The 22489-nt window shown below is 41.6% G+C and overlaps 1 protein-coding gene across 1 annotated transcript; it reads left to right on the plus strand.

The window, feature by feature from the left end:
* Nucleotides 1–4938: 4938 nt before the first annotated feature.
* On the plus strand, nt 4939–20036 carry LOC311108878 (WD repeat-containing protein 48-like). Its single transcript, XM_084151668.1, has 19 exons — nt 4939–5010; nt 7876–8016; nt 8431–8506; nt 11434–11516; nt 11820–11949; nt 13200–13288; nt 13494–13595; nt 13855–14079; nt 14745–14819; nt 15025–15127; nt 15741–15838; nt 15967–16074; nt 16180–16276; nt 16392–16484; nt 16694–16799; nt 17053–17140; nt 17895–17971; nt 18146–18338; nt 18618–20036. Exons 1-19 carry the CDS (start codon nt 4963–4965, stop codon nt 18711–18713), a joined length of 2028 nt encoding a protein of 675 aa, XP_084007794.1. The 5' UTR covers nt 4939–4962; the 3' UTR covers nt 18714–20036.
* The last annotated feature ends 2453 nt before the right edge of the window (nt 20037–22489 follow it).

Consider the following 22489-nt stretch of genomic DNA (forward strand, 5'->3'; position numbering starts at 1 on the left):
ATTTGAAAAACAAAAGTCAGATTCTTAAGAGGTTTTAATGACATAAGTATTCAGACCCTCTGCTATGAGTCTCAAAATTGAGCTCTGGTGCATCCTGTTTCCACTGATCATCCTTGAGATGTTTCTACAACTTGATTGGAGTCCACCTGTGGTCAATTCAATTGATTGGACATGATTTGGAAAGGCACACACCTGTCTATATAAGGTCCCACAGTTGACATTGCATGTTAGAGCAAACACCAAGCCATGAGGTTGAAGGAAGAGCTCCGAGACAGGATTGTGTCGAGGCACAGATCTGGGGAAGGGTACCAAAAAATGTCTGCAGCATTGAAGGTCCCCAAGAATACAGTGGCCTCCATCATTCTTAAATGGAAGAAGTTTGGAACCACCAAGACTCTTCCTAGAGCTGGCCGCCCGGCCAAACTGAGCAATCGGGGGAGAAGGGCCTTGGTCTGGGAGGTGACCAGGAACCTGATGGTCACTCTGACAGAGCTCCAGAGTTCCTCTGTGGAGATGGGGGAACCTTCCAGAAGGACAACCATCTCTGCAGCACTCCACCAATCGAGCCTTTATGGTAGAGTGGCCGACGGAAGCCACTCATCAGTAAAAGGCACATAACAGCCCGCTTGGAGTTTGCCAAAAGGCACCTAAAGGACTCTCAGACCATGAGAAACAAGATTCTCTAGTCTGATGAAACCAAGATTGAACTCTTTGGCCTAAATGCCAAGCTTCACATCTGGAGGAAACCTGGCCCCATCCCTACGGTGAAGCATAGTGGTGGAAGCATCATGCTGTGGGGATGTTTCTCAGCGGCAGGGACTGGGAGACTAGTCAGGATTGAGGGAAAGATGAACGGAGCAAAGTACATAGAAATCCTTGATGAAAACCTGCTCCAAAGCTCTCAGGACCTCAGATTGTGGCGACACAGCCAAGACAACGCAGGGGTGACTTCGGGACAAGTCTCTGAAAGTCCTTGAGTGGCCCAGCCAGAGCCCGGACTTGAACCCGATCGAACATCTCTGGAGAGACCTGAAAATAGCTGTGCAGCAACGCTCCCCATCCAACCTGACAGAGCTTGAGAGGATCTGCAGAGAAGAATGGGAGAAACTCCCCAAATACATGTGTGCCAAGCTTGTAGCGTCATACCCAAGAAGACTTGAGGCTGTAATCGCTGCCAAAGGTGCTTCAACAAAGTACTGAGTAAAGGGTCTGAATACTTATGTAAATGTAATATTTCCAATTTCTTTATTATTATACATTTGCAAAAATATTATAAAAACCTGTTTTTGCTTTGTCTTTATGGGCTATTTTGCTTTGTCTTTATGGGCTTTATGGGCTATAAATCTGTAGATTTAATACATTTTAGAATAAGGCTGTAACATAACAAAACGTGGAAAAAGTCAAGGGGTCTGAATACTTTTCGAATGCACTAGCTGATACATGCGATTTCGACACTGCCAAGAACGAAAATATCCACGACAGGTTGATCATAGGGATATTAGATAAGGAGTTGTCAGAGAAGCTTCAACTAACGCCTGACTTGGCGCTCGACAAAGTGGTAGATCTTGTGAGGCAGTCAGAGAAAGTAAAGGGGCATGTTAGCGAACAAGGGGCTAATGCTAACGGTGCACAGCTCAGTGAAATAGCATACAAACACATGGTGCACAATGAGAAACAGAGACACAGAAACGGGCATGGACAAATCAAAGGGGCCAATGCTTCAGATGTGATAAGGTACATGCTAAAGAGGACAGGTGTGCTGCTAAGAATGTAGAATGCCGCAACTGTAGGAAGCTGGGGCATTTCGTGGTCGTTTGTCGCTGCCGTGTGGTCAACGAGGTTACTGCACTCAACGAGGGAGGAAAAGAAGACGAGTTCCATATCCTGGGAAAAGTCACAGATTTTGATGACAAACAATGGACGGACAGTGAAACTGCTAGTAAAAGGTACTGCAATAGACTTTAATATTGGAAAATATTTCTAGCACACTGAAAAACATGCCACCACTGAAGAGTACAGTAACTAAACTCGACAGTTTAGAATTACTGAGGTGGACTGTACTGAGGTGGACAGATGTTGATTTTCAGTGCCCTTTTCCCCTCCTTTCACAGGGGGACAGGTGGCAAGTTTTAACTTCTGTCTGCCCATATGGCGACCATCATACCGGTGGGGGAAACTGAACTGTATGGGTCACTTTACAGTTACTACTATTTGAAAAAGGACAGCGGTTTAGGTTCAAAGTGTATGTGATAAAGGGGTGGCATGGAAGCCATCTGCTAGGCCGTAATGCTAGGCGTTGCAGTGGTCTTGTTGAAGAGAATAGAAGAGATGAAAAGCACAGAGCAGCTCAAGAGTGCTCATCCTGCAGACGTGGGCAAGCTGAAGATAAAACCAATCAAAATAAGCCTGAAAGATGCCCTACAGTGTAAACACAGCCAGACGTGTGTCAGTGCCCAAGCCGCAAAGCGAAAAAGGAGCATGACTGCATGGTAGCGAGTGGTGTGATCACGGAGATCAGGGAGCCTACAGAGCGCTGTGCTCCTATAGTTCTGGTACCCAAGAAAAACAAAGACCAGCGGAGGGTATGTGCTGACCTGAGAAGGTTAAACAAATCAGTGAGAAGGGAGAAATACATTCTACCCACCATAGACGATATCCTGCCAAAGCTGGCTGGTGTCAAGGTGCTTTCAGATGCAGCAAGTGGCTTCTGGCAGATTCCACTAACCAGAGAGAGTGCCAAGCTTACCACATTCATAACGCCTTTTGGAAGGTACTATTTCAACAGACTACCATTTGGAATCAGTAGTGCTCCAGAAATCTTCCAGCGCGAGATGACAGAGCTCCTGAAGGACCAAGATGATATACTTATTTACTCAGACACGCCAGAGGATCATGAGGTGAGACTCCAGAAAACCCTATACACACTGGAGAAAGCAGGTTTTGAAGCTCAACCCAGACAAATGTCTACTGCGTCAGAAACGGCTTAACTACCTAGGACACTTCTTATCGATGAGAATGGCATGTCCTGATGAGACCAAGATCCAGGCCATCACCCTGCTGGAGCCGCCAAGTAATGTATCTGATCTGAGGAGGATGTTGGGTATGATTCACTACCTAGACAGGTACCTGCCGGGTCTAGCCGATGTCAACAAACCACTCAACGACCTGCTCAAGAGTGACGTTACATGGACATGGAGTGCAGTGCAGGAGGAGGCCTTGAGGAAGGTAAAGCAACTCGTCACAGAGTCACCTGCATTGGCATTCTATGACATGACAAAACCTACCATGGTCAGTGCAGATGCCAGTAGTAATGGGTTAGGTGGGGTCCTACTACAGATACAAGATGGACAGTTAAAGCCAGAATATGATTGCCCCGATACATTCACACCGCGGAGGGATCACAAACTTCTTATTCCACTAATGAACTGTAAAGACCTTGACTCAGTGCCTTTGAGGCATCAGAGACTCTTGATGCGCACGATGCGTTTTAACCCTACAGCCGAGTATGTTCCGGGTGAAACAGCTTGTTATATTCCACTCCAGGCAGCTTTTACACGAGAGGTCGCAGAGCTGACCAGTGAAATCGAGGCCCATGAGGATGCAGTTCGTACAGCATGACCTATCTCACCCACCTAGCTTGATGTCGTCAAGATGCAGAGCTGCAGATGGTGAAACAATAAGTAACATAACACAAGAGACTGTCTTCACTGGACTTGTTACGAAGGATGCACCCGGACCGACTTGCCCAATCATCTTTTGCATGACGCCATGAATATACTTGCGCCATGCGCTGTAATAAAATAGTTCCAGTACAATACAGATTGCAGGATAGTTTCAAACCCCGAATAATTCCTTGATAATCTCTGGGGTCACTAGTTACCACAGCCACAAAGTCAAAATTGGCTGTATCTTAAAAATTGCTTTCTGGTCTTAATTTAAGGTTAGGGTTGGGCATAAAGTTAGCAGTGTGGTTAAGGTTAGGGTTAAGGTTTAAAATCTAATTTAAATAAGTTAAATTGTACATCACTGGGACCTTGCTCCCACCCATCCAGGACATCTACTCGAAATAGTGCCTGAGGAAGACATGCAGCATCATCAAGGACCCCACACACCCCACCACAAGCTGTTATTTCCCTTACCGTCGGGCTGACGGTATCGGAGCATGAGGTCTGACACCAACAGGCTCAGAGACAGTTTCTATCTTCAAGCCATCAGACTGCTGAACACTTGAACTGGACGGACCTCCTGCTCTTATTCTCTGGACCTTAGCACACATGCACTCACTCATGCACACACCCACAGAGACATATGCACACACACACACACACATCTTCATCAGTGGAGGCTGGTTGGAAGAGCTATAGGAGGACAGGTTCAATGTAATGGCTGGAATGGAATTCATGGAACGAGTCGAACATGTGGTTTCCATGTGTTTGATGTGTTTGATACCGTTCCTTTTATTCCATTCCAGCTATTACAATGAGCCTGTCCTCCTATAGCTCATCCCACCAGCCTCCTTTGATATACATTCATGCTACACACGCATCATAACTGCTGCTACCAAACTCTTATTATACTGCTCAATTTAAACACTTGCCCCCCAATCCCGCCTTCCCCAAAACACATGTAAATATTGGACTATACATTGTGCCTTCCTGTGTTATACCTATGCTAACATTTATTATTCTTTTCTAACATATATTATTCTATTCTACTAACATTTACTTTATGTTCGTATTCTTATCTTTTTTTATTTCTTATTGTTGTTGCATTGTCGAGAAGGAACCTGCGAGAAAGCATTTCGTTGGATGATGTATGCTATGCGTTTCCTGTACATATGACTAATACAACTGGAAACAGACATTTGAACATTTTAGAAATAGGCGGGGTTTATGTCTTTGTGGCTGTGGTAACTAGTGACAACCGCTTTATGGAAGTGACGTCAAACTGTCATCATGTAAAATGGCGACTCATCACAGGCAGAATGCTGCTGGGCGGAGAAAAGTCCAGGTAAATCACTGATGTATCTATCTTGTCATGCAGTAAAGATTTTCCAACTTGCATTCATACACGATACTTATCCGTGGAGATGTATATTTTGCCTGCTCATCCATGGATGTCTTTGAACACTCAACGTGTGGCGGGCAAGTGCAGCCGGTCACTCCTCCCTTGGCTCTGGCATTGTAATACTAGCAGAGAGCTAGCTAGTTTAGCTTGCTGCTACTCAATAGATTCTGCGGCCCGCTGCAAATTACTGAATTCGGTTGACCGAGACACGGTCTCGGGTTTAATGGTTTGTCAAGGGATTTGCATGTGAACGTGGGATTATGTGGCGTTGTTATTACAGCTAACTATAGACATTGAAGATTTCCCCCGCGCCCACCATCACATCACATCACGAGCTAGCTAGAAAATCACATCCCCTTTAGTGGTATTTAACCAGTCGGATGGTGCAATTATTTTTGTCCGATTACAATTGCATAGGCTTGATCCTTTTTTGCCCGACGTCAGCAAACTCCTGTCACACACATGCTTTACGAATGATGGCATGCAGTATGTTCAATGATGGTCAACAAGTTAGTGTCCTTGTCCCCTGATGCAATATGATTTACTTTGTTTGTTTGTATGTACATTGCCTTCGAAGTATTCACACCCCTTGACTTTTTCCACATTTTGTTGTTACAAATTGGGATTAAAATTGATTTAATTGACTTCTCTTTTTTTAAGGATCTACACAAAATATTATATTGTCCGTTTTTGTATTTTTTATTAATGAAAGATAAAACACTAACACAGAGATTAGATTAGTATTCAACCCCCTGAGTCAATACATGTTAGAATCACCTTTGGCAGCGATTACAGCTGTGAGTCTTTCTGGTTAAATCTTTAAGAGTTTTGCACACCTGGATTATACAATATTTGCCCATTTATATATTTTTTGTAACTCTTCAAGCTCTGTCAAGTTGGTCAGCCATTTTCAAGTCTTGCCATGGATTGTCAAGCCGATTTAAGTCAAAACTGTAACTAGGCCACTCAGGAACATTCAATATTGTCTTGGTAAGCAAATCCAGTGTATATTTGGCCTTGAGTTTTAAGTTATTGTCCTGCTGAAAGGTGGATTTGTCTCCCAGTGTCTGTTGGAAACCAGGCTGAACCAGAATTTCCTCTAGGATTTAGCCTGTGCTTATCTCTATTCCATTTGTTTTTATCCTCCTAAAAAAATCCCTAGTCCTTGCCGATGAGGAGCATATCCATAACATGATACAGCCACCACCATGCTTGAAAATGGGAACTGAGTTAGGAATGACACCTGTATCTTTGTAGTGACTGGGTGTATTGAAACACCATCCAAAGCCTAATTAATAACTTCACAATGCTCAAAGGGATATTCAATGTCAGCTGTTTTTTACCCATCTACCAATAGGTGCCCTTCTTTGCGAGGCATTGGAAAACCACCCTGGTCTTCGTGGTTGAATCTGTGCTTGAAATTCTCTACTCGACTGACAGACCTCACAGATCATTGTATGTGTGTGGTGTACAGAGATGGGGTAGTCATTTAAAGATAATGTTTATTTATGAGTGAGTCTATTCAACTTATTATGTGACTTGGTAAGCACATTTTTACTCCTGATCTTATTTAGGCTTGGCATAACGAGGGGGTTGAATACTTATTGACTCAAAACATACCAGCTTTACATTTTTTTATTAATTTGTAAAAAAATTATCTCAAAACAGAATTCCACTTTGACATTGTGGAGTATTGTGTGTAGATCAGTGACACAAAATCTCAATTTAATCCATTTTAAATTCAGGCTGTAAGACAACGGAAGTCAAGAGGTGTGAATACTTTCTGAAGTCACTGTAGATATCTGCAAATGTATATGCTGCACCTGGAAATCCATTTGCATGCCATTGCAGAGCCACGGCAATCTGAATATAGTGCAATTATAACATCAATGTCTGTCAACAGGCTATGGTCTCTCAGAACATACATTTAGACTATGTGTTTAATTGGAAGGTTAATATTTATCTATGGATGAATATGAGCAGCAAACGGCTGGACTTCCTGTAACTGACAATTACCACACCTGACACCCCTGGTTTAGCGTAATTTACATAAGTACCATAATCCATTTCAACATACAGTATATCCTTGACCAATATACATTACCAGTGTTTACAAGCCATTTATGACACTTGAGAGGTTTCAGCAACAGTGCCAAGACCAGTGCCTACATGTTATTATATACTGAACAAAAATATAAACGCAACGTGTAAAGTGTTGGTCCAATGTTTCATGAGGTGAAATAAAAGATCCCCAAAACCTTATTTCTCTAAAATGTTGTGGACAAATTTGTTTACATCCCTGTTAGTGAGCATTTCTCCTTTGCCAAGATAATCCATCCGCCTGACAGGTGTGGCATATCAAGACGCTGATTAAACCGCATGATCATTACACAGGTGCACCTTGTGCTGGGGACAATAAAAGGCCCCTCTAAAATGTACAGTTTTGTCACACAACACAATGCCACTGATGTCTCAAGTTTTGAGGGAGTGTGCAATTGGCATGCTGACTGCAGGAATGTCCACCAGAGCTGTTGCCAGAGAATTGAATGTTCATTTATCTACCATAAGCCGCCTCCAACATTGTTTTAGAGAATTTGGCAGTACGTCCAACCGTGCACTCCATGTTTTCCCAGTCATCTGAAATCCATAGATTAGGGCCTAATGAATTTATTTCAATCGACTGATTTCCTTATATGAACAGTAACTCATTAAAATCAATGTCAAGGATTCACCAGAAACAACCCCAGTACCATCTTCATTTTATTGTTATGTGGTTCAAATTGCACTCATATCCAATTCTATGTGCAGGTATCGTATGTGATTAGGGATGAGGTGGAGAAGTATAACCGCAATGGGGTGAACGCCCTGCAGCTCGACCCGGCCTTGACCCGCCTCTTCACAGCTGGCCGAGACTCCATCATTAGGATATGGAGCGTCAACCAGCACAAGGTAACCTGTCCGTCACCTACACACTTAACTTGGCAGGATGCCATCCTATCTTGACCACTTGAAACCTTTCCGTCTAGGTCACACTGTGCTAATTTCCACTAAATAACACATCCACAAAGTCAAAATGGGTTGATTGCTTTCATCCTATCTCTTTTCCTACTTTTCAACTGTATTGGAGGAGAGGCCCTCCCCTCTGACTTTCTTCTCCAATATCGGGGGATGTGAGGTGTCGAGGAAAGAAGAATTGAGAAAGAGCTGATATGTCAGATGCATAGATGTACAGAACAATACCTATGGTCAATGTTCAAATGAAAAGCTCCAAACTTTTTGTTGTGCTGTTATTGTAATTGATTGTCATAGAATACTTGCATAAACCCACTGATATTGCAGCATAAGCCTTCTTTATTGGAGCAGGACCCGTACATTGCGTCGATGGAACACCACACGGACTGGGTCAATGACATCGTCCTCTGTTGCAATGGGAAGACATGTGAGTCAGTGTGATGTGTTAAACCAGAGTTTAAGGGGTTAAATTGTCTGAGAACAGTGTCGAACAGAGCCCTAACCCTCAGAATGGATAGCCTATATTTTTTATTATTAAAGAATTATCACTGAAATGCAACCACATTTTAGGACAATTCCATCACATGCAAATTGGCAAAACCATTTTTGTGGATATTTGCTTGTACAGTGCCTACAGAATGTTTTCACAACCCTTGACTTTTTCCACATTTCCTTTGTTACAAAGTGCGATTAAAATTGATCTAATTGTCATTTTTTGTCAATGATCTACACAAAATACTTTGTCGAAGTGGAAGAAAAAATCACAAATATATTTTTGATTAAAAAGTATTCAACCCCCTGAGTCAATACATGTTAGAATCACCTTCGGCAGCGATTACAGCTGTGAGTCTTTCTGGGTAAGTCTCTTAAGAGCATTGCAAACCTGGATTGTACAATATTTGGCCATTATTCTTTTTAAACTCTTCAAGCTCTGTCAAGTTGGTTGTTGATCATTGCTAGTAAGCCATTTTCAAGTTTTGCCATAGATTTTCAAGCCAATTTAAGTAAACTGTAACTAGGCCACTCAGGAACATTCAATGTTGTCTTGGTAAGCAACTCCAGTGTATATTTAGCCTTGAGTTTTAGGTTATTGTCCAGCAGACTGAACCAGGTTTTCCTCTAGGACTTTGGCTGTGCTTAGCTCTATTCCGTTTGTTTCTTATCCTAAGAAACTCCCTAGTCCTTGCCGATGACAAGTATACCTATAACATGATGCAGCCACCACCATGCTTGAAAATATGAAGAATGGTACTCAGTGATGTATTGTGTTGGATTTGCCCCAAACAAAAAGCTCAGTTCTTTGCAGTATTACTTTAGTGCCTTATTGTAAACAGGATGCATGTTTTGGAATATTTGTATTCTGTACAGGCTTCCTTCTTTTCACTCTGTCATTTATACTGAACAAAAATAAACGCAACATGTAAAGTGTTGGTCCCATGTTTGATGATCCCCAAAATGTTCCATCCGCACAAAAAGCTTATTTTTCAACAATGTTGTGCACAAATTAGTTTACATCCCTGTTAGTGAGCATTTCTCCTTTGCCAATATAATCCATCCACCTGACAGGTGTGGCATATCAAGAAGCTGATTAAACAGCATGATCATTACACAGGGCAACTCTAAAATGTGCAGTTTTGTCACACAACACAATGCCACAGATGTCTCAGATTTTGAAGGAGTTTGCAATTGGCATGCTGACTGCAGGAATGTCCACCAGAGCTGTTGCCAGAGAATGTAATGTTTATTTATCTACCATAAGTCGCCTCCAACATCGTTTTAGAGAATTTGGCAGTACGTCCAACCAGCCCCACAACCGCAGACCACGTGTAACCACGCCAGCCAAGGACCTCCACATCCGGCTTTTTCACCTGTGGGATTGTCTGAGACCAGCCACCCGGGCAGCTGATGAAACTGAGGAGTATCTCTGTCTGTAATAAAGCCCTTTTGTGAGGAAAAACTCATTCTGAATGGCTGGGCCTGGCTCCCCAGTGGGTGGGCCTATGCTCTCCCAGGCTCACCCATGGCTACGCCCCTGCCCACTCATGTGAAATTCATAGATTAGGGCCTAATGAACTGATTTCCTTATATGAAGTGTCACTCAGTAAAATAGTTGAAACTGTTGAATGTTGCATTTATATTTTTGTTCAGTATAGTTTTGTATTGTGGAGTAACTACAATGTTGTTGATCCATCTTCAGTTTTCTCCTATCACAGCCATTATACTCTGCAACCATTTTAAAGCCATTGGCCTCATGGTGAAATCCCTGAGCGGTTTCCTTCCTCTCCGGTAACGGAGTTAGGAAGGACGCTTGTATCTTTGTAGTCACTGGGTGTATTGATACACCATCCGAAGTGTAATTTATAACTTCACCCCGATCAAAGGCATATTAAATGTCTTCTTTTTTTTTTACCCATCTACCAATAGGTGCCCTTCTTTGCGAGGCATTGGAAAACATCCCTGGTGTTTGTGGTTGAATCTGTGTTTGAAATTCACTGCTCGACTGAGGGACCCACATAATTAAATGTGTGGGGTACAGCGATGGGTTAGTCAATAAAAAAAATCCTAAAGTTATTTAGGCTTGCCATAACAAAGAGTTTGAATACTTATTGACTCAAGACATTTCAGCTTTTCATTTTTAATTAATTTGTAAAGATTTCTAAGAACATAATTCCACTTTGAGATTATTGGGGAGTGTGTGTAGATCAGTGACAAAATCTAAATGTAATCCATTCTAAATTCAGGTTATAACACAACAACGTGAAAAAAGTCAGGATGTGTGAATACTTTCTGAAGGCACTGTATATATTTAGAATGTTTTGCAGTTTTTTTATTTTTTTTTATTTCACCTTTATTTAACCAGGTAAGCCAGTTGAGAACAAGTTCTCATTTACAACGCGACCTGGCCAAGATAAGGCAAAGCAGTGCGATAAAAACAACAAGACAGAGTTACATATGGGGTAAAATAAAACAAAGTCAAAAATACAACAGAAAAAATATATATACAGTGTGTGCAAATGTAGCAAGTTATGGAGGTAAGGCAATAAATAGGCTATAGTGCAAAATAATTACAATTAGTATTAACACTGGAATGATAGATGTGCAAGAGATGATGTGCAAATAGAGATACTGGGGTACAAATGAGCAAAATAAATAACAATATAGGGATGAGGTAGTTGGGCGGGCTAATTTCAGATGGGCTGTGTACAGGTGCAATCTGCAGTCTGGTGCAGTTAAGCCTGCAAGCCATTTTTATAAAGAAGTAGTATTTTGCCTTTTGAAAAGGGATGCTTTTAAAGCCATATTGCCTCTTCCTATTGATCCTGTGTTTGAATAATCTCACTCTCTGTATTCCAGTGATATCTGCTTCCTCAGACACCACAGTGAAAGTCTGGAATGCGCATAAGGGATTCTGCATGTCCACATTGCGAACACACAAGGTAAGCAATACCATACTGTATACTGATAGCTCCAAAATACCTCACCTCTTATCCCATCACAAAGGCCTGAATGCTGTCTTGAGATAAGTACCCATAACTTCAGTGATCACACAAATCTTCCTTTGAGATCAATGCATATTTCAAGCGAAAGTTACAATACAACTTTGTCTTCAGCTACATTAGATTTAGCATGCACATCTCAAGGGATAGGCTAAAGCACAATCGGAACCATTTAAAAGCACTGAGACTTGGCATCATATTTTATGTGTGACCGCCTAACACCCTATGGTTTTGTCTGTACAGGACTATGTCAAAGCCTTAGCCTATGCCAAGGACAAGGAGCTGGTGGCCTCAGCGGGGCTGGACAGACAGATCTTCCTATGGGACGTCAACACACTAACGGCACTGACTGCCTCCAATAACACAGTCACCAGTGAGTATGCTCTCTCATCTGGATCATGTTCATTCAGCACCAAACTGAAAAAAATGACTAAACAGGGGAGGGATTACCTGGACTCCAATAAGAAATGCTAATTTTATTTTCCTCTTGCAAAATGTTTTCAAATGTTTTCTGTTGCATCCCCTAATGAAAGTGACTCAGCTACCATGTCACAGGCACACCCTGGAGTATTTTAAATGTTCACTGGACTACTTGGAATGTACTGTACAGATATAGATAGATGTACTGTATATCTGGAGGAATCGGTCGTTGAAGACAATAGCTTTGTTCGAATACTCATACTAACCGCACTAACCTACTATTTGTGACGCAAATTGAGTATGTAGTATGCTTATTGGTCATAGTATGGATATAGTTAGTATGCCAAAAGTTCCCGGATGTCGTACTACATTCACCAAAATACGAAGTATACAAGCAGTAGACACTATTTCTGTGCTTTTAGGGCCCATAATGCAATTCTTCAGAAAATGGGCGTGGCTTCACAACATTTTCAGATTTGAAGATGCCGTCGAAGTCCGACGAGAGCGGATACAAATTATTGCTTTAATTAATTATGACAAATGTTAAGAAAATGTTGAGCAATATCATAAACTAATGACTTTTCAAATAAGTTACGTTACACGTTATGTTGGCTGACAATTTGTTAGCTACTCTAGCCTTACGAACCGCATAGCATATCATATCATTACAGCTGTTGCTCGTATGTACGGTTATGTTAGCTAGCTACCTAAAGTTAGTTGGCTACTAATACATCGAACTTGCCAGTATATTAACTATATGCTATCTCACTAACTACCCAACATTTATTGACTTGATTATTCACGTCATTCTTAGCTAAGTTATATAGTCATTGTGCGTTCTCAATGGGCATTGTTAATGAAGTCGTAAGATGTCTAGCTAGTATTTGTTATGCTAACAAGCTAGCAAGAAGTTGCTTAGCAACAGCATCAACTTCCTGTAGACAGGCGAAGCGCTAGTACACTCAACTGAAAGGATACCGTTCGTTTACAGGATTCTAAAATGAACTAATAGTATGTAGTATATACTCATTAAGTATGTAGTATACAGTATGTTAGAATGGTTATTCGAATACAGTTAATGTCCTGAAGTACACATCAATTTGAATGATGGCTTTGGGTATCTTTACTGGTCTTCAAGTGCTACTGACTGACCAGAAGTCTGTTGAGACGGACCTGAGTGTTGCTGTTTTTGTCTTCTCCCAGCCTCCTCACTGAGTGGGAACAAAGACTCCATCTACAGTCTGGCTATGAATCAGATGGGCACCGTCATTGTGTCAGGGTCCACTGAAAAGGTGGGTTCTTAAATCACATTTGTATTGATATATTCTTAACATTTCCAGGGGTGTGATGAGATTGGTATAATACTTCCAGCTAACTGAAGCTGATTTATTTTACTGCCATTTTCTAAATTGAGATGTGTTTAAAGGTCCAATGCAGCCGTTTAATTTTTTTTCATATACCTCATAAATAATAAAGAGTGAATGTATCATTTTAAAGGTACTGAGAGTCTGGGATCCTCGAACCTGTGCCAAACTGATGAAGTTGAAAGGTCACACAGACAACGTCAAATCATTACTGCTAAACAGGGATGGCACTCAGGTAAGGATGGCCCTTAGAAATCTCATCTTGTCGCTCACCCTTAAAAATGTCAGCCACAATGGTACTCTTTTGTGGAAGCCTTATGCCTCATATAAGGATAAAGAGGACTTAAACAAAAACAAAAAAACATTTGGTGGATTTCTGGAATCAGCAGGGAATAAACTGCGAGGGAAGCCTCCAACCTGGAATTTTCAACAGGGATTTTGAACGTTTGGGGAATTTAGCATTCCTAATGTTACAGCTCACTTTTCCCGCCCAGTGTCTCTCGGGCAGCTCGGATGGGACCATCCGGTTGTGGTCGCTGGGGCAGCAGCGGTGCATCGCTACCTACCGGGTGCACGATGAGGGCGTGTGGGCCCTGCAGGTCAACGAGGCCTTCACGCACGTCTACTCTGGTGGCCGCGACCGCAAGATCTACTGCACTGACCTGAGGAACCCAGACCTCCGCATGCTCATCTGTGAGGAGAAGGCCCCTGTCCTCAAGGTGAGAGGGTTACTGGGATACTCCGAGCAGAGGGCATGCTGGGAAATGTAGTTGTAAAGGCTAACTTGTAGATATTAGGCCTAGATGTTTATTGGACTTAAGTATTTTTGAGCCATATACAGTCCAGTCATAATGTTACAGTGTAACATTAACAAATATGTTTTTGCTTATCTCAACCTTAAAGGCCCAGTGCAGTCCAAAATGTGATTTTCCTGTTTTATTTTTATATGTACACACTATGAGGTCGGAATAATACTGTGAATTTGTGAAAATGATGATAGTGCCCATTTAGTGTAAGAGCTGTTTGAAAAGACCACCTGAAATTACAGCCTGTTTTGGTAGGATGGAGATTTGGCCTGCCTGGTGACATCACCAGGTGGTAAATTAGTTAATTGACCAATAAGAAAAAGAGTTCCAAACCTCTCTGCCAGTAACAGCTAGTTTTCCGTTTTCCCCTCCCAACTCAGACCACTCAGACAGTCCTAGCAAAATTCTTGCTTGAGAAATTGCTCTTTGCTAAGAAGCTATTTTTCTTTATTTTGTACCTTTTTAATTTAAAACAATCATAGTAAGGTACTAAATTGTTACCCAGAAATGATTTGATATTGAGATAAAAACAGCTGCATTGGACCTTGAAGTGTCTGCTCTGTGTCTCCCTGGTTCAGATGGAGCTGGACCGCTCAGCTGACCCCCCCACAGCCCTCTGGGTCTCCACCACCAAGTCCACCGTCAACAAATGGGTAAGCTGCATAGCTGGAGTGGAACAACAGAGGTTTAATATGAGTAGTTGATATGTTAGGATTACATGGAAGTAGAATTATACTGGACATAACATAGTAGAAACAAAGATATAGCCTGTGTCTCTTCTAAGAAAACCTTGCGTCTGTATACTTTTAATGCAATGTTCACGCCCTGATTTATGTTTCCTGTCGTGATTCATTTCAGTCTCTGAAGGGAATTCATAATTTCAGAGCATCTGGAGATTACGACAACGACTGCACTACTCCCCTGACGCCTCTCTGCACACAGCCCGACCAGGTTGTTAAAGGTAAACATTTCACTTCACAAGTCTCCCAATAATCTTTGCATTGCAAATTCTGAAGGTATTTAGAATATAACAGATACTGTACACTGAGTGTACAAAACATTCTGCTCTTTCCATGACAGACTGACCAGGTGAAAGCTATGATCCCTTATTGATGTCACTTGTTAAATATACTTCAATCAGTGTATATGAAGAGGAAGAGACAGGTTAAAGAAGGATTTTTAAGCCTTGAGGCAATTGAGACGGATTGTGTATGTGTGCCATTCAGAGGGTGAATGGGCAAGACAAAATATTTAAGTGCCTTTGAACGGGGTATGGAAGTAGGTGCCAGGCGCACCGGTTTGTGTCAGGAACTGCAATGCTGTTGGGTTTTTCACGCTCAACCGTTTCCCGTGTGTATCAAGAGTGGTCCACCACCCAAAGGACATCCAGCGAACTTGACACAACTGTGGGAAGCATTGGAGACAACATGGGCCAACATCCCTGTGGAACGCTTTCGACACCTTGTAGAGTCCATGGGGGGGGGGAACTCAATATTAGGAAGGTGTTCTTAATGTTTTGTACACTATGTATGTTCTAGGCCTAAATGGGTGTTGTGTGTATTTCTGTCCACTAGGCGGAGCCAGCATTATTCAGTGCCACATTCTGAACGACAAGAGACATATACTAACCAAAGATACCAACAACAACGTTGCATACTGGGATGTTTTAAAGGTGCGTGCCCATTGCCTTTTGTCTTTTACATTTGGGTTCTCTTCCATCTCTCTGCTATCTTTCATTTCTCTTCCATCTCTCCATTGTTTGCCATATTGTTTGATTGAATACCTCTTGTCCTCATCCAGGCGTGTAAAGGGGAAGACCTGGGAAAGATGGAGTTTGACGAAGAGATTAAAAAGAGGTTTAAAATGGTGTATGTGCCAAACTGGTTCTCTGTGGATCTTAAAACTGGGGTAAGATGATCCTGCCCTCTTTTTACGTTGTAAGCTTTGGACAGTAATAGCAATAGGTAGAACAGTGATATGCCGGCATTCTAATGCACATATTCCGTTGGGTAGATGTTGACCATCACGCTGGATGAGAGCGACTGCTTTGCTGCGTGGGTGTCGGCCAAAGATGCAGGCTTCTCCAGTCCTGATGGGGCTGACCCCAAATGTGAGCGTTTTTTTTTGTTACTGACTTGCAAGATCAAGTTGACTTTTTAATCAGCCAAACTGAATGTGGTCGTGTATGTGCAGTACCGTCCGTATAGAGTTGTCTTCTCTTCTAGTGAACCTGGGTGGACTGCTGCTGCAGGCCTTACTGGAGTATTGGCCTCGGACACACATCAACCCTATGGATGAAGAAACAGAGATGAATCACGGTGGGCTGTTATACACACACATAAACACACACACACACACACACACACACACACTTGCAAATACTACTCTAATAATGTAATGCAGACAACCTTTGTGATATTATTCTGACGTTATTGAGTTGAATGAAATCTATCAGTGATAGTCTATGTTCTGATGGTGTGTGTGTGTGTGTGTGCGCGTGTGTGTGCGCGCGCGTGTGTGTCTACAGTGAACGGGGAGCATGAGAGCAGGATACAGAAAGGGAACGGCTACTTCCTGGTTCCCCCTCACACTCCAGTCATCTTTGGAGAGACAGGGGGAAGGACCTTATTCAGGTCAAATACACAGCATTACTTACAGTACATGAAATATGAACATTTTCCATCCAAGCTGCTATTGAAGTCTGTGCTAAACTGCCCTGTCATAGTCCGACATGGGTGGAGATAGTATTGGTTTTCGTTGAAATACTGTACTTAAGCGGCACTCAATTGAGCTTTTGCTGGTGTAATGGAACCAATGGAATATTTCTAAAAGTGCAAACCCCACCCACTTGGACCTTCAGGCTTAATCAAGGCTCTCTTTCTCCAGGTTGTTGTGTCGAGACTCGGGTGGTGAGACTGAGTCCATGTTGCTCAACGAGACCGTGCCACAGTGGGTCATCGACATCACCGTGGATGTGAGCACTCAACTTTTTATTAATGATAAATATAATATATACACTGCCGTTCAGAAGTTTGGGGTCACTTAGAAATGTCCTTGTTTTCGAAAGAAAAGCCATTTTTTTGTCCATTAAAATAACATAAAATTGATCAGAAATACAGTGTAGACATTGCTAATGTTGTAAATGGCTATTGTAGCTGGAAACTGTTGATTTTTTATGGAATATCTACTAGTTGAGTATCTGGAGCATCAGCAATTGTGGGTTCGATTACAGGCTCAAAATGGCCAGAAAAAAGCTATATCTCAGACTGGCCAATAAAAAGAACATTAAGATGGGCAGTCTGAGATATGTATTTTTCTTTGCAGCTCTGCCTAGAAGGTCAGCAGGGTTTTCTAATGATCAATTAGCCTTTTAAAATGATAAACTTGGATTAGCAAACACAACGTGCCATTGGAACACAGGACTGATGGTTGCTGATAATGGGCCTCTGTATGCCTATGTAGATATTCCATTAAAAATCTGCAGTTTCCAGCTACAATAGCCATTTACAACATTAGCAATGTCTACACTGTATTTCTGATCAATTTGATGTTATTTTAATGGACAAAAAAATGGCTTTTCTTTCGAAAACAAGGACATTTCTAAGTGACCCCAAACTTTTGAACAGTAGTGTATATATATATATATCTTACAACATTACAGTATTATAGCTAATTGTGTAGTGTTGATACAATATGATTCCCATGTATGATTCTTCCCTGTGTTTTAGAAAAACATGCCCAAATTCAACAAAATCCCATTCTACCTCCAGCCTCATTCTTCCTCTGGTGCAAAAACCTTAAAGAAGTAAGTACAGCATTTAAAACCGACTGAACCCGTTTCTCTGTTCCTATTAGTGATGCATGTTCATCCTTCCCTGCAAAATTTTTTTCCTAATGGTATCATTCACTTGAACTATTTATCTCACTGTTCAATGTTCTAAGCTTGAAATTATATTCCAACGTTGTGGTTCTTCCGTAGGGACCGCCTGTCGGCCAGCGACATGCTCCAGGTGAGGAAGGTGATGGAGCACGTATACGAGAAGATCATCAACCTGGACAACGAGTCTCAGACGGGGACCTCGGGGAACAACGAGAAGCCCAGCGAGCAGAAGGAGGAGGAGGACGTGGCCATGCTGGCCGAGGAGAAGATTGAGCTGCTCTGTCAGGACCAGGTACTGTACGCTTATACGGGACAGTCCCCACGTGCTGCATTTGTGTTACTTCTTGTATTAGAGTCCCTGCCCATCTACCGAAAGCACCTGAAACCCTTCTAGCTCTGACTTTGCTGACAGCTACTTTGAGGCAAACTGTACTTACTATGCCTGTGAGATTTGGTTGTCCCACCTAGCTATCTTAAGATGAATACACTAACTGTAAGTCGCTCTAGATAAGAGCGTCTGCTAAATGACTAAAATGTATTGATATATGTTCCCACTTTTCGTTGTCTGTAGGTATTGGATCCCAACATGGATCTGCGGACGGTCAAGCATTTTATCTGGAAGAGCGGCGGAGACCTAACCCTTCACTATCGGCAGAAGTCCACGTGAGGTCGCCGGTGTCATCTTCTGCTATCCTGACCTCTTCTTCCTCCTCCTCCTCCTTCATCATCATCTGGCACCAAACATGGACTGTTCAAACTCATCCAACCAGATCCATGTGTTAGTAACACAAACCTGTGTTCAACGACTCCTTGTTAAGAGCCTTATAACCCTTCAGAAGGCATCCGTTTGGTCCGTAGCCAGAACGTCACACAATAATCACCGTTCTCCAATCAGCCAGAACACACAAGGAGAAAGGAGGGAAACTATTGTTACTGTGTACAGTGAATGGACTGAAGACATTTCCAGGGCGTTTTAAGGTTCTATGTCATTTAGGTTTTACTTTTTACATTTCCTCGCCTCCTTTTTGTTAATTTTTTTCCTTTTTTGTAAGTACGATTTTTATTGACATGCCGTCTTCCGAGAGATATGTCGTGACGACCAGCTTGAGGGCGTGACGACCAGCTTGAGAAAGTCGCTGTGCTTGGGGGTTCACTTTGTGACATGAGTATGTTTTTTTATTTTTTTTAATATACATTCCTGGAACGTGCTTGTTTCCGACCACCTATCACCACCCTTCATCCTCGTCCATGGTTAGGAAAGGGTTTACTGAGGAAAATGTTCTGGATAGTCAGGCGACCATTCAAACCAATCAAGGACATGACAGAATGTAAAGACATGACGATGTTTATTTTATGGCTTGTGTCATATCCCTCAGTTACCTCTGTTTGGCAACTGGCTGATGTATTGAAGGCTGCTGGGTGAAGCTTCTCTCAGCAAATGGACACATACTAGGACACATCCCCCAAACTATCTCTTTAGCTAATGCTGTTATTAAATTACTGAAGCTCTTTCTTTTTGTAAATAGACTGTAATTATTTTATAGGCAACTTGGCACAAGTTGTACTTCTGATCATCAGGAACATTATATTTCCTTTTTTTTTAGCAAAACCTATGTTATTTTCAAAAGGGTGCTTTCTCATGTTAAAAATATATAATTTATATCACAAATGTCAAGAAGCAACGGGTATGTTCAATTAAAGGACCCACTGAATCAGGATGTTTATAGGCTACTGTACTGTATTTGAGAGCAAAGCTAAATTGTTGTCATTGGCATTACCTATGACAGTCTGCTGCTAAATCGGCCTATATCCATTATACACTGACAACGTTTATGGGGGTATATTCTTGAGGAAAGTGGAGTGAATCTCACTTTTTTTTTTTTATGCAAACAAAATGAAGACTGTGCTCTCAATGGAACACTCCAACAATGTGAATTGCACAGTGTTATAGCAAATGTATTATAATAAACAATTTATTTGGTTTTAATCCTAAAGAAACTTTGGTTGTTGAATAATCTCTATATTAAAAAAAGCTACTAAAGAATTCTATGACACTGTATCCACAACCCCTTATATACCCACGTGCTGATTGTAATTAAATATATATTTTGAGTAAATAAGCGCTTAATAAATTAGCCAACATGACAATGAGATCAACATGTTTTGAATTTCAGAGCAAGATTAATTGCATTGATCAGAGAATTAAGGTCAGAAATCACATTGCAGAATTCCAGGACACAAAAGGCTACCACTTGCAATGTGGAATGTCATATTTGTCATGGAATACAAATGCTGCTGGAAGCAGGAGCCCAGTTGTCATGGTCTGAGCTCTGTCATCTGTGGGTCTGTACATCTGCAAGTATGTGCAATGTGTAAATGCTCAACTATACAGTATATATATATTGGTATTGGTATTTTATTAGGATGCCCATTAGCTGTTGCAAAAGCAGCAGCTACTCTTCCTGGGGTCCACACAAAACATGAAGCATGACATAATACAGAACATTAATAGACAAGAACAGCTCAAGGACAGAACTACATACATTTATACATTTTTTTTTAAAGGCACACGTAGCCTACATATCAATACATACACACAAACTATCTAGGTCAAATAGGGGAGAGGCGTTGTGCCGTGAGGTGTTGCTTGATCTGTTTTTTGAAACCAGGTTTGCTGTTTATTTGCGCAATGTGAGATGGAACGGAGGACTGTGAAAAGACCCCTGGATTTGGGGACTGTGAAAAGACCCCTGGTGGCATGTTTGGTGGGGTAAGTGTGTGTGTAAGTTGACTATGCAAACAATTTGGGATTTTCAACACATTAATGTTTCTTATAAAAAGAAGAAGTGATGCAGTCAGTCTCTCCTCAACTCTTAGCCAAGAGAGACTGGCATGCATAGTATTTATATCAGCCCTCTGATTACAATGAAGAGCAAGACGTGCCGCTCTGTTTTGGGCCAGCTGCAGCTTAACTAGGTCTTTCCTTACAGCACTGGACAATAATCAAGATTAGACAAAACTAGAGCCTGCAGAACTTGCTTTTTGGAGTGTGGTGTCAAAAAAGCAGAGCATTTCTTTATTACGGACAGACCTCTCCCTATCTTTACAACCATTGAATCTATATGTTTTGACCATGACATTTTACAATCGAAGGTAACACCAAGTAATTTAATCTCCTCAATTTGTTCAACAGCCACACCATTCATTACCAGATTCAGCTGAGGTCTAGAACTTAGGGAATGATTTGTACCAAATACAATGCTCTTAGTTTTAGAGACATACAGAACCAGTTTATTAGTGGCCACCCACTCCAAAACAGACTGCAACTCTTTGTTAAGGGTTTCGGTGACTTAATTGGCTGTGGTTGCTGATGCGTATATGGTTGAATCATCTGCATACATGGACCCACATGCTTTGTTTAATGCCAGTGGCAGGTCATTGGTAAAAATAGAAAAGAGTAGAGGGCCTAGAGAGCTGCCCTGTGGTACACCACACTTTACATATTTGACATTAGAGAAGCTTCCATTAAAGAAAACTCTCTGAGTTATATTAGATAGCTCTGAATCCACGATATGGCAGAGGTTGAAAAGCCATAACACAGGTTTTTTCAACAACAGGTTATGGTTAATAATATCAAAGGCTGCACTGAAATCTAACAGTACAGATCCCACAATCTTCTTATTATCAATTTCTTTCAACCAATCACCAGTCATTTGTGTCAGTGCAGTACATGTTGAGTGCCCTTCCCTATAAGCATGTTGTAAGTCTTGTTAATTTATTTACAGATAAATAGCATTGTATTTGGTCAAACACCATTTTTTCCAACAGTTTGCTAAGAGCTGGCAGCAAGCTTCTAGGTCTACTGTTAGAAACAGTAAAGGCCGCTTTACCATTCTTGGGTAGCGGAATTACTTTGGCTTCCCTCCAGGCCTGAGGACAAAGACTTTCCTCTAGGCTCAGATGAAAGATATGACAGATAGGAGTGGCTATAGAGTCAGCTACCATCCTCAGTAGCTTTCCATCTACAGTGGTTTGCGAAAGTATTCACCCTCCTTGGCATATTTCCTATTTTGTTGCCTTACAACCTTGATTTGTTGGGGGTTTGTATCATTTGATTTACACAACATGCCTACAACTTTGAAGATGCAAAATATTTTTTTTGTGTGAAACAAACAAGACCAAAAAAAAAGAACTAGAGCGTGCATAACTATTCACCCCCCCAAAGTCAATACTTTGTAGAGCCACCTTTTGCAGCAATTACAGCTGCAAGTCTCTTGGGGTAATTCTCTATACGCTTGGCACATCTATCCACTGGGATTTTTGCCCATTCTTCAAGGCAAAACTGCTCCAGCTCCTTTAAGTTGGATGGGTTCCGCTGGTGTACAGCAATCTTTAAGTCATACCACAGATTCTCAATTGGATTGGTGTTCTCAGGGTGATGAG

Source organism: Coregonus lavaretus (assembly GCF_964263955.1).
Source record: "Coregonus lavaretus genome assembly, chromosome: 34".
Taxonomy (NCBI): Eukaryota; Metazoa; Chordata; class Actinopteri; order Salmoniformes; family Salmonidae; genus Coregonus; species Coregonus lavaretus.

Coding starts and splice junctions, on each gene's coding strand:
- LOC311108878 (XM_084151668.1), top strand. CDS start 4,963: ATGGCGACTCATCACAGGCAGAATGCTGCTGGGCGGAGAAAAGTCCAG. Junction 14,080..14,744: donor AGAAGGCCCCTGTCCTCAAG/GTGAGAGGGTTA, acceptor TCCCTGGTTCAG/ATGGAGCTGGACCGCTCAGC. Junction 18,339..18,617: donor AGCTGCTCTGTCAGGACCAG/GTACTGTACGCT, acceptor CGTTGTCTGTAG/GTATTGGATCCCAACATGGA.